We start from the raw sequence: 12,883 nt of genomic DNA, 5'->3' as shown, positions 1-12,883 counted from the left end.
CACTCCACTCTGGTTGGTCCTGTATTACGTTTCAGTTTTCTGTGGGACTAACAGAGGTCTGGAGGATTTTTAAAACCTTCACAACTCTGTTTAACTACTGTATACAACTTTCTGATTTATAACTTTCATTGCCTCATAATCACACAGTCTTTTACTTTAGAGTACCTCTGTGTGGGAGAGTCCTGTGCGCGCCCACACACACACACACACACACACACACACACACACACACACACACAGACACTGACACAGGACCTGAGCCACAGCCTTGTCTCCCTCTGCGAGTGTGTGCAGAGATGAGCAGGACCGCACCTTCTGTGAGCGCTACCTGAAACTGGAGATGCAGGGGTACCAGTGAAGGGTTAGTTTTCACTGTCTTTGTCTTTCATTTTTTTTTGCCCCTCCTGCTTCTTTTAAGCATAGACAGGTGCAGGGCGTTAGGATATTAAGATACAATGCTCTGGTATTTATTGTTTTACGTAATCTCTGTCACTGAAGCCAGGTACTTATAGTCAAGCAGGGTTAAGGAGATGAAAGACCTTAACCAAGTAGTGCTGGATACTCCTGCCTCCACTTCTACACACACTTTCTGTGTTTTCTGTGTGTCTTGTGGAATTAAGCTGCCCGCTATTTGAGCTCCAAGGACATTTTTTCAGTACTTTTTTGGGGGACGAACCCTTTTCTATTTTTCTTCTGTTTTTTATTGTGGGTGAAGATAAATCCTTTCACAACAGGTATGTATTTTTAAAATGAAATACTAAGTTGTTTGTTTGCTTTATTTGATTATCATGATCATTTTCAACATGAAACTGGTTCTGTGACATATCAGTGTCTTTAAATTGTGGCTGTCATTTAAGTTTGTTTTGTGATAACTGCATATTCCTTATAATGTGCAGGGACAGATGGGACAGAGGTTAATTAAGATGTTCATCCTGTACAGTGTTGTTGCAAGGCATATATTCAAATGAGATAATACAATGTAAAACATGTTCAGATTATATGAATTATTACCTTATATTTCTGAACAAGGACATTTTTGAATGCTCAAAAAGATACCTTTGCAGAAAAGAGGATATAGCTCATAAAAGGCTATGGTGAGACATACGTGCTGACAAACGCATTGATTCTCTGTTTGAATGGCATACAATTCTCTCAGTTAAAGAGACTGACAGTATTATTCTCTGGTTTATCTCAGACATTAAGGGGTATTTTTGTGGGGCCGAGATCTTTCAGCTATTTCTCAGCACAGGGAAGCGAGAAGGGAGGGGAAGCAGAGCCGACACAAAAGGCAACATTATTCCCCAGCGGATCTGCGCTACATCCTAGTATGAATGGAGTATTGAAAAACATAACATTGGGGACTAGATTATTTTTCATCCCTCATAACTGAGCCATTTGTCCCGGAGTTTCGAGTGGTTTGTTGGTACAGTCTGCAAATGAGACAGCCGTGGTTCTCGAGTGCTGGGCTTGCTGTGCTGGTGTTAAAATGCCCACCTCCCAATTGGTTGCACAATGAGCTCTCTGTGGGCCTTCTGCGCTGCACCTTTTGAGACAGTGCAACAGTCCAGTGAAAACAGACTGGACCTGGATGAAGACAGCAACTGTCCAGAGTTGTTTCTGTGGCTGCTTTTCTTGTCCCTAATGGCCACACAAAGGTTGTGTGTTAAATGTGCCTCCACGAGCTGAAGATAACTGTATGTATACAGTACAGTGGCTCAAGATTTTAACATCCCCCCTTCTCCCCCTGCATCCTGCTCTCCAAGGAGACGAGAGGCGCCCCTGCAGTGTCATCAGGTGCCTAAGCGTTTTGGAGGGTTCTAGTGACAGATTGCAGGAAGCAGCGTTTATGCCTGACGATGGGGACCACAGAAAGCAGAAATGTCTTTTTGTGCCCCCTGGGTTCGGAATGTCCACTATCTCGAGGGGCCAATATCAAATTCTCCCCTCATCATCCCCTAATACACATTCCTGTGTAAGGTCAGGGGGAATTCTGCATCAGCGAAGAGACAAACAACCCAAGGCCAAGCCGCACACTGTGGTCTCCTAATGATAACATGTTTCTAATAACACGATTCAATTAATTTCAGCTGTATTTGCTCAAAAAGAATATGCGAAATTTGGAATTCAGTCATTACAGCTTCCCAATGGCAATATTATCGTATACTGTATTGCTTTTCCTTTTGGTCCAGTGTATGTGAAAATCAACTATTTCAATTACATCCTCACTCTATGGCATATTTTACTTCTTGTATTTGAATCAGATAAATGTCATTCATCCCAGTTTCTCCCTTGAGAAGAATGTAGGGTATTCGGTGTCTGACCACAGCACTATCTAACTCTGATTATTGAGTGATTGTCAGTGAATCCCAATATTCTATATCTGAAGGAAAATCCCCTTGATAATCCAAAGACCATGCCATTCCTCTGTCTGTAACAAAAGCCTTCCCCAGCTGTTGACGATGCGGGGAAGCTTGGAAAATAAACCTCCTCAGCTCTAACTATCAGTGCGGCCTTCGTTACCTGCTGCCAGGTTGGTGCATGGCGGCCATTTTGTGCTTACAAAACTGCAACGTAACTCGACTCCCTGTCCCCAGTTCTATTGGCAGCAGCAGCACTTTTCGGTGGCACATGCGCCCATGTCTTGGAAACTGAGGTGACTATGTTAATAATCTGTTCCTGGCTTCCTTGAAGAAGTGTTTGCTGTAAGAACTTCCTTACAGCTCTCTAATGCCCACGGAGAGCGATGTGCATCACATGATCTCGAAAACGATTTCTTTTTGGGCTACACATTTCCCAAGCCTGACCTCAGACTACCATCAATACCTACTACAGCACAACAACAACAGCCGCAGGCTCAATCAGAGAAAACAATCCAATACTATAATTAGGCTACTCTGAACCAGGACAAAAAATAGTGATTGTTTTGTAGTAGTAGAAAAGTGTCTACAACACTGTAGTCTACTACATTTAGAAGTGTGTCCACATACAGCTCAGGACTTTGGGAAGCCTGGTGAGAAAGACTGATGGTGTGTGAATGTGTGTGTTGCAGGCGGATGGTCAGTCAGGCAGCCATGCGAGGCCAGCGTGTGGTGGAGAGCGAGTGTAGGTGCTGGAACCCAACCGTCTGGGTCCTGGTGTCTCTGCTGGGAACCCTCGTCTTGGTGGCCTTCAGTGTGTTGCTGCGACTTGGTGAGTTTGTGAGTGGGGGGCTGGGGCCGTGATACCATGTTGGATTTATCCAAAGTCTACAGGTCAACTGGTCAAGGCCTCTCCCTCCAAGCCGCCTGCCATACAGAATACTACATATGATTAGGAAGGGGAAGGATTTTTTATGTATTTTTCTGTATTTGGGTCCATTTTTGAGAAATATTTCATACAGTGATCAAGTAAAGAGATAGCAGATATTAGAGTAACCACAGGCTGCAATACTTTTTACTTTTTACAATGTATAATTTACAATGTACTTTTTATGAGTCTGAGTACAGTAAAATGTGTCCAAATCTGTACATAAATACTTTTATAAAACAGTTGTTCTCTTACTCTTTAGTTTTCTAATAAATATAGCAACTTCTTATCACCCCATATCAATTTCAGGCTTAACTCAACAACTTTACCACTTGTCCACCATGTCGATTAAACCCACTCCCACTCCCAGTCTGGCTATGAATACAGATAAATTAGCTGGTTGAACAGATACAGACAGTGGTACTTGCTCATCATGTGTATTTTCAACTGCACGGCTCACATTTATTAAAAAAGGCTAGGCTAAAAGACAGGTAATTCTCTGGTTCATTGTCATTGTTAAAGAGAACAATGTGAAATATATATGGAAAAGAAATAGTCTCTAAAAGTTTGATGCACTTGTTTCAAGTTCTTCATGGCAAGTATTGGATAGAACAGGTTATTATAAGTGTATCATTTCCTTAAGGGATAACATTTCATACTCTGGCTCAGGACCAGAGGTTGAGTGTATGAAGACTGAAACTGACTCCCAAACAGTATCTAAAGCTATGATCTACCACTGTAACACACCAAACTCCTGTGTCCTTGCTTTTTAAACTCTTAAATAGGATGGCTCTTTCAATCTGTAGTTGTTAAATAAGGACCATCAATATTTTACTGACCACTCAGACTGAATTAACTTTGTAGCAATTTTGTAGGAATGAATTCTGCTACATGTTTGAAAACTTGATTCCAAGGGAAAAGGTTAGTGCTACTGTAAACTGAAGCAGAATGTGACATGTGAGATGATTTATTGTGCATCATTACATGTTTGGGCCGTTAATAATGCTCAAGAACCGGGTGTACCTGCGTATGAACTCCCTGTAGATTAGTGCTTTTGTGTCCACAGTTACTGTCTGCCCTGTGTTTACCAGTGATAGCTGGCTAAAAGCCCTGCAGTTATTCTGAAGGGAGCCAGGATCAATTCCACTCACTGGACATTATGGATCAACAAATATATAGAGAACAATTTATTCAAATGTGCTGACACCAGCTTATTGGATTTGTCTCTTGATAGAGCCAACAGATGTCCAATTGTGTGCCTTGCTAACATTTTTTTGTATTCAAATTGCAGGTGACTTGAAAATAAACAGACGGGCTGTATCCAGTAAGTAATATTTAATTTAATCGCCTTTTACTTTTCGGATCCTCCCGAAACATAAACCTTTAGAATAAGAGCTATGCCTTCCCATATCATAAACCAGGACGTAACCTACATGTGACATTGTAAACAGATGTATTACCAGCCCCTGAAGCTATAATAGGTAGTTTTATATATATATATAGTGTATGTTTCAATGCTATAGACAAATGAGATGAGTGTGAATTGGCCTACATTGGGTGTGATGGTTAAAAAAAATCCCTCTGGTGTCTTTGTGAGTTGTTGAAACCTAAGATATTAGTCTTCAGGCACTATAGTGTCCTTTATACAAGTCCAGAAACCTCTTTTAATGTGGCTTTTGGGAAAGTATGTGTTGTGTCAAAACACATCTCAGAAATGTACTCTCAGGTGACAGCTCCAATGTACATGGACGCTCTATGTTTTGCATCAGAAATATCTATTGACTGTTTTATTTGATTCATTTGGCTCAACATCAAAGACAAGCCTTAATAAAAGTGTTATGATTGAGGGAAAAAAATGATTAGGTGTTGTATACGCACTCATCACGCATAAGAGTTTATCTTTGTCCTTCATTTTCAAAATAAGAGTCTACGAGGCCGAGGCTTTGAGGTAAATGCTAATGCCAACATGCTAACATGCTCACAATGACAATGCTAACATAATGATGTTTAGCATCTATAATGTTTACTGTGTTCATCATCTTAGTTTCGTGTGTTAGCATGCTAAAATAGTCCAATTTGCAGACAACACAAAGTATTTTGGAACATGAATGTGGGAACCTAATTGTATTGTACCATCCAATAGTTACTGATGAATCTGATACAAACGCATGGTGTTGCTAGGTGAAAGGTCTGTGGATCCCCAAATTTAGTTGGATTCCTCCTCTGAGGACCATGAATGTCTGTACAAAATGAAACGGCAATCCATCCAATAGTTGTTGACTTTCCCTCCCGTTCCATCCTGCTAGCATGTCTAAAAACCCTAATTTAAAGGTCCAGTGTGTAACATTTAGGAGGATCTATTGGCAGAAATATAATATAATATTCATAGCTATACTTTTCTTAGTGTATAATCACCTGAAAATATGAATCCTTTTCCTGTTTTTGGTACTTTAAAATTAGACATTTGTATCTACAGAGGGAGGGGGTCCTCTTGTACAGAGTCTGCCATGTTGAACAACCATGTTTCTACAGTATCCCAGAATGGACAAACCAAACACTGGCTCTAGATAGGGCCTTTCACGAGTTTTGCGGCCACCATAATTTGCCATTTGCACTTGGTTGAGTCAGTGGGTTTCAGCTGGTTGTCCACAATCTCACTGCCAGATACCACTGAATCCTACACGCTGGACCTTAGCTGGTGCAGTACCTGGTCTGAACAGGCCTCCTGTTGTGGTTTCACTCTGTGTATAGTGTTACAGGAAAATAGATATAGTAGATATAGAGTACAGCAAATATGGAAGGCCAAGAGCCTCCTTTCAACAAATAATTTGACCACACTCTCTCTCTCTTTCTCTCTCTCTCTCTCTCTCTCTCTCCCTCTTTCCTATATCCCCTCCTCCCTGCTGTTTCAGCCAATGGCTTACAAACCCCTGCGACGATGCAGTACCAAGGTAAGCATGAGCTGTACAACTATACAGCTACTTCCACCGCCGCATCTTCCCAGACATAGTCAGGAACATGTCTGCATCCCGACCACACCATGAAAGCCTATCAGTGGCTGGCTGTGTGTCAGTGTAACAGAAAGAAGGTAGATCAGTGCCTGGGGCTTTTTAAACAAGGTCACTTTCCCAGCTCTCATTTCCCTAATCCCCACTTATTTGCTCTGTAACCTCCCACCCTCCTGCATCCACCTCACTCACTTCCAAGGAGTCATGTGGCTTATTGTGTTCAGAAGTATTTTTTTTCTTGCTATTAACTGTCATTACATTAAGGCCATGCTAGTCTGTCCTCTTATCTGTTTTTTGTTTTGTTTTTCAAATGGAAACATGTTGTTGAAATGTCCCTCAGGAAGAGATTTGATCAGCCTCAGATTTTTCATTAAGTATCACGATCATAACCAGAATAACCTCATCTCAGTCAAAGACGAGAATGTAGTTGTGATTGAAAGCTGACAGCAAAATGAGACCTTGACAGATATCTGCTTTATCTCCAAAGTTCAACTGGTGAATGGTCATAACAGGTGTGAGGGCAGAGTGGAGGTGCGCTACAATGAATCATGGGGCACAGTGTGTGACGACGACTGGGACATGGTGGATGCCAACGTGGTGTGTCGGCAGCTGGGCTGCGGAGTGGCTGTGGCGGTGGGCAGCAGTTCTAAGTTTGGACAAGGCACAGGGCCCATCCTGCTGGATAATGTGGACTGCAGAGGAAGTGAAACAGACCTCAGCCAGTGTCGTAGTCTGGGCTGGGGCATCCACAACTGTTACCACTATGAGGATGTGGGTGTTACCTGCAGAGGTAAAGCCTTTATACAACATTTATGTTGGCTGAGGTGGTGGTGCATCATCTCTTCATGTATAACCCTGCAAAGAAAAGAGGACTAAATGACTAAAATTCCTGCTTACTTTAAATTGTTCTGCTAGAACCAGCAGTGGTGGGGGCAAAAGGTTTTGAGGACCGCACCACACCGCCCCTGGAGAACTCCGGTTTACGTAAGTGCTCCCTGCTTTTATCTAAATGAGACTGGTCTTCTGCCAACCTGAAACATCAGAGGGATGAGTTTGTCTTTTTTTCTTTTTAAAAGAATAAAGGCATATTCAATTATTTAAAATGTAATTTTTTTTATTATTATTTGGCATGTTTGACTTTGACCACTGACACTTTTTTCCTGTATAAACTTAAAAGATGCACTATTCAGTATTTTTACATAACAATGGATCACATAACTACTTGTATGTCAAAAGGGTTGCTTGTACAGTAGTGATGCAATTTCACCCGAAACTGAAGATTTCCTCAGCTCTCTGGAGCTTTATAGTGTCTTTTAGCTTGTTTTGATTTTACTGCCCACAATTTTACTGTATTTGGCATTGTCTTTGGCAGCAACGGCAGCAGTTTTCAGTAAAGAAGCTCTAAAAACCCACTGTACGCTACCTGCTCAGCACCAAACATCAGGCACACAGTTAGTGACTAGCTGGAAACCAAACCAAACTAAAAGTAGAGAGAATGCTGGACTAATTAAAATATTGGCCATATCAGTTTAAAAGCTCAGCTTGTTTCCACTACCCCAGAATGACCAAATAAATCTGTTATAGCATTTGAAAGTACATCAAATATTCACTTTGAAAAACACAAACCCCACCTGTATGTGGCATTCATCTTCAGTGAACACAACTGATGAAACCACCAGAAATGGAATCAGGCCATGGACAGATGCTGCATTGTCTCTCTGCTTATAAAGTAGATCAGACGGTTATTCTTTCCAGTGCAATTTTACAAAATGCTAGTGAAGCTTCCTTGACTGTAGAAGATACTTTGAAAATATGTTGTGTATTCAAAGGACTTAGACTTCAGGCCGGCTTTTCTCTGTGTTCGATAAGATGGCTTATGCTGTAGGATCAAAATCAACAACACACACACACACACACACACAAATCTAGCAGACAGGTGGCATGCCAGATGTTTCTACAAAACGCAAGGGCAGGTTTCATAAAATAATGAATGATGGCTTGTTTTGTGGGTCCAAAATGCGGGAATCATGCATCACACTGAAATTGACATGCACAGTTTATTAAAAAAATAAATTAAAATAAATGTAAAATAAACCATATATTGAATCAAAGGGGTATTTTATTTCAGCCTTGCAAAACTGTCACCAAATTTCACACAGCATCAAAAGCCTTTCAGTTCAGGGGAAAGTATCTGTTGGACATCTTAAAGGAAACAGTACAATGCACCTCAAAGGCCTCTCTCTTGAATTCCAGGCCACTCATTATTATTTGCTGGGTTTGCCTTTGTTGTGGCCGCCCTGTTTTTTTTTTTTTTTTTTTTGCCTTAATTCCCATGAGGTTCCTGAAAGACGAGAGCTGAATCAAATTTAGTTAACAAGTGACGTATCTAGCTAATTCTCCAGTGGCCTTCAGTGAAGCCATCCAGATTCATGTCTTGCTTTCAGGTGGAGAGCATTTTAAAATCCTGGACACATGAGAATGTCTATTGTCTCCTCTAAAGGTGTGTTTTTGTCTGGGCTGAGGCATAAGATGACAACATCAGTGGTTAGCACAATATCAGATGTTCACCTTAACTCTCTTTCCTGCTTCAGTTTTTTTTTTTTTTTTTTTGGAGCCACAGTATGTATTGTATAGGCCCACACCCTTCTCCTCTCTCTGTATCAATGTCTCATTCCCTCTGTCTCATTTGCATAAATCCAAGAAGTTACAGTTTCCTCTGACACCCCTAAATCAGCACATATTAAATTAAGCATTAATACAGATTCTAAAAATATGTTGTAGAGAAATACATATGTCCCTTTAAATCCTCCACTCTCCCTCTTGGTTTAGGAGATGGCACTGTCCGTCTGATGAATGGACAGAACACCTGCCAGGGCCGGGTAGAGATCTACTACCACGGAAAGTGGGGGACAGTGTGTGACGATGATTGGGTCCTCAACAATGCCCGGGTGGTGTGCCAACAGATAGGCTGCGGTAGTGCCGTCTATGCACACACCAACTCCTACTTTGGCTACGGAACCGGCCTGGTTCTCCTGGACAACGTCAACTGCCAAGGCACTGAACCGGACCTGACTAAATGCAAAAGCCTAGGCTGGGGCAAACACAACTGTGGCCACCATGAGGACGCTGGGGTCACCTGCACTGGTAGGCTGCTCTCAGTCATAAGTCAATGTAAAAACAAAAAAATTATGTAAGCAGTTATAAGTAGTTGTGGTAATAATAGTGGCTGTTTATGTAGCAATAGGAAATACTAGTGGCAATGGAATAAGTCAGCTAGTAATGTTGAGGTAAAGATAAGATAAGCTAAAATCTTAAAGTAATTTACTGATTCTCATGGTGATATTGAATAAGGAGGATGAAAAGAGTTTATAATAGCAGTAGTACAGTATAGGTATCTGTGTTAGTGACAAACATTAGCAGTATTAGTACAAATAGTAATAGCAGAAGTTGTACTGAACATATAAATGTATTTATTTTCATTTCTACCCACTTAGGATCCACTACTGTACCTCCTCCGGTAACACAAAACCAGAGAGGGCTCTGGGCAACATATAACACTGAAGGTATACAAACTGTACACAGTAGATGTTCATCTGTAAGCAAGCAAGCACACACTGACTATTACTCCTTTGGATCAGCACGTCCCTTTGGGTTTTCTGGATTTTTTCCACAGTAAAAATGAAATGTGCACTTTTGCCAAATGACCAACAGGGAGAGCCATTTCTCCCCCATTGTCTTTAAATGTGTTACACCACAGTGCCACGAAACATGGTGGTAAAAGTGTGCAACAGCCTTACCTCACCATGATCATTATAAAGAGGGTCTGGTGTATTGTGCCATCAAGTAATCTTGTCATGTATCACATCTTCCCTCCAGCAACCGCTAAAGCTCCAGTCACCAAGGCACTAAGTACAACAACTGTTACCACAACTGCACAGACAAAAGGTAACAATATTAAACTGATTCCTGCTTTGTAAACACAAATACATTATGTTTAAATATTGGAATGACCAGGGGATATTATATAGCCTTTTTCTGTAATTATCAGCCATATAGATTTTATCAGATAAGTCACCTCTTGCAATGTTGTACCTGTTTATTCCTGTGCAGCCAAACCAGCCATTCGTGTGATGAATGGTAACAGTAGCTGCCAGGGCCGTGTAGAGGTCCTATACAAAAATGTTTGGGGCACGGTGTGTGATGATGACTGGGACATGACCAACGCCAACGTGGTGTGTAGGCAGCTTGGCTGTGGCCCGGCTATCGCAGCCAAGGCCCAGGCCTTCTTCGGCTACGGTAACGGCCCGATCCTCCTGGACAATGTGGAATGTAGCGGCTTTGAACTGGAGCTGTCCCAGTGCTTCCACCTGGGCTGGGGTCAGCACAACTGTGGCCATCATGAGGATGCTGGAGTTATCTGTGCACGTAAGACCTCGCTTGACATCATGTGGGGCTGAAAGCAGGCTTCATTAGGGGATACATTTATGACATGCACAGATATGGTAGCTACTGCACACAGAGGATGTCTGTATCACAAACCTCTATCTTAGGTCATCAATTCCACTGAAAGCTCATACTTCCTTTTCATCCTGTCATCTGAGCCCGCCCTGCTGAGATATCCAGTTGCAGTGTATGACTGTAGTACTCTGAGGAGGAGACAGCCCAGAGAGCATAAAAAATACAGTGGATGAGTCAAGGCACATCAGCGTCACTGCATGCCTGCAGGCCAAATTTCACTTCTTTGAGGCTAAATCAAGGGCTCATACAGACTCCCCTTTACTTAGATAGCACATCCTTGGTTGATTGAAAAACATGATTATACATTTTGTTATATAAAGGCAGCACTTTTAAATCAGTTGTCTTAAGTAATTCTGCCTTCAGTGGATAATTTTAATTGGCAAAGGGGAAATAATTTATAATCTATAAGCATCACAATCATTACAAAAACACATTTTAACTGTTGTCGTTGAAATTGCCAAAAAAATGTTGCTGCAATGTGTGTCTCTGTATTGTGGTCCTAAAGGATCCAGAGCCTTCCTATATTGATAACTAGGGTAATCATATAAGAATTATTATATATTATTATTATTAGAATAATTTTATAAGAATTATAAGAGTTATACTTTGTGACCTGATGTTTCCTGAATATGCTCAAGATAACTCTTTTTTTGCTTTCCTCTGCTTCCCCTAGCTTTTGAATACTACATTGCAAATGGACGTGACTTTAGAGTAACAGAAAGGATACCTGCCACCACCACCACTGCACCACCCCCCGAAGGTAGGGTAACTATATCTTCAACCAGCATAAAATTAACCAATTTCCTCTACACTCGGTATTTATGTGACTCATTTTTGTAGGAATGGTAAGACTGGTGGGTGGCCAGCACCAATGTGAGGGTCGGGTGGAGATGTACTCGAATTCTGAATGGGGCACGGTGTGCGATGATGCTTGGGACCTCCCTGACGCCCAGGTTGTGTGTCGTCAACTGGGCTGTGGAGAGGCCACGGCGGCTCGGGGGGAAGCTTTCTTCGGGCCCGGCAAGGGAACAATCCTGCTGGACAATCTCAAGTGCAGCGGTGCGGAGGCCTCCCTGAAGGAGTGCTCCCATATATCCTGGAATGTGCACAACTGTGACCACTCTGAAGATGCTAGTGTCACCTGCTCACTGTCGTGATTTCAGCTGAACCACACTCCCATCTCCACCATGGGTAGGAAGTGGGCTGGGACTTGTATACATTATGTAAATAACAGCTTTCACATTGCTGATGGAATACTCCACCACCAACAACATACAAAATAACTAATATGACAATATATGATTACATACTATAAACTATCTATGCCTATTAAGCACTTTATAAATAAATATATGATATAAAATACAATGTACACTGTTTTTTATTTGATAAACAAAGAAAAACAAAGATTTTAACTGTCTGTCTCTTTTTTTGCCCCTGAATGATAAAATATTTACTGTACATGTGATTCTTTGATGATTAAGTAAGGTGTACTGGAAGAAATCCATCAGTTGTTAATTATGTGGATAAAAGGACACATTTTTGTGAAGTTCAGCTCCAAAATTTGCAAATATGTATGATAACACCAAAATAAAAATGGGAAGAAATGATATACTACAAACCACAAGAAAGCAAAAAAAAACAGAAACACCCATAAATAATGTGTTATATCTTGTGAATATACGGTAATCTCTACAAATAAATGTGTTACTTCTGTTCTGTATACCATCATATAAATAAATGTAACTAAAAATCATTTACATGTGACAAAATAAATGTTCTTATTTTTCGGTACGTAATATATTTTTGGTGTAAAAACATCAGCATCTGCATTTCTCATTGTCCTAAATATGTGCATCGCTTTAACGTTTTAGTCTTCGTAAAGACACGTGCAAATATGATGACTCACTTGCTACTATAGTATTAGCCTTCGAGTTAGTTACAGCAGGATTTACACCTTTTACTTTTTGAGCTAGCGTTTCCCTCCATTAGTCCTTTACCATTCGTAGCTAATAGCAACACGCTAATTATTGAGCTAATACATGATGTGAGCTTATTCAGTCCACGTAACA

At 41.0% G+C, this 12,883-nt stretch overlaps 1 protein-coding gene across 2 annotated transcripts; it reads left to right on the top strand.

The window, feature by feature from the left end:
* The first annotated feature begins 489 nt into the window (after positions 1-489).
* Positions 490-12,360, top strand: LOC127363610 (scavenger receptor cysteine-rich domain-containing group B protein). Of its 2 annotated transcripts, XM_051400322.1 has the most exons (12): positions 490-734; positions 3,050-3,189; positions 4,577-4,609; positions 6,198-6,236; positions 6,781-7,083; positions 7,209-7,277; positions 9,123-9,437; positions 9,788-9,856; positions 10,170-10,238; positions 10,404-10,718; positions 11,485-11,571; positions 11,652-12,360. In XM_051400322.1, exons 2-12 carry the CDS (start codon positions 3,054-3,056, stop codon positions 11,966-11,968), a joined length of 1,752 nt encoding a protein of 583 aa, XP_051256282.1. In that variant the 5' UTR covers positions 490-734; positions 3,050-3,053; the 3' UTR covers positions 11,969-12,360. The 2 variants fall into 2 exon arrangements, with proteins under 2 accessions (XP_051256282.1, XP_051256280.1); XM_051400320.1 differs by lacking the exon at positions 490-734 and having other exon boundaries at positions 3,006-3,189.
* Positions 12,361-12,883: the final 523 nt, after the last annotated feature.

This window comes from Dicentrarchus labrax, unplaced genomic scaffold, assembly GCF_905237075.1.
Source record: "Dicentrarchus labrax unplaced genomic scaffold, dlabrax2021, whole genome shotgun sequence".
NCBI classification, from domain to species: Eukaryota; Metazoa; Chordata; class Actinopteri; family Moronidae; genus Dicentrarchus; species Dicentrarchus labrax.
This window is presented reverse-complemented; position numbering and strand designations above follow the sequence as displayed.

What these genes read in the sequence shown, in the direction of transcription:
- LOC127363610 (XM_051400320.1), top strand. Translation starts at nt 3,024, where the DNA reads ATGGTGTGTGAATGTGTGTGTTGCAGGCGGATGGTCAGTCAGGCAGCC. An exon ending in TGTGGGTGTTACCTGCAGAG is followed by an intron (nt 7,084 to 7,208) that starts GTAAAGCCTTTA and finishes TTGTTCTGCTAG; the next exon opens with AACCAGCAGTGGTGGGGGCA. An exon ending in TGCTGGAGTTATCTGTGCAC is followed by an intron (nt 10,719 to 11,484) that starts GTAAGACCTCGC and finishes TGCTTCCCCTAG; the next exon opens with CTTTTGAATACTACATTGCA.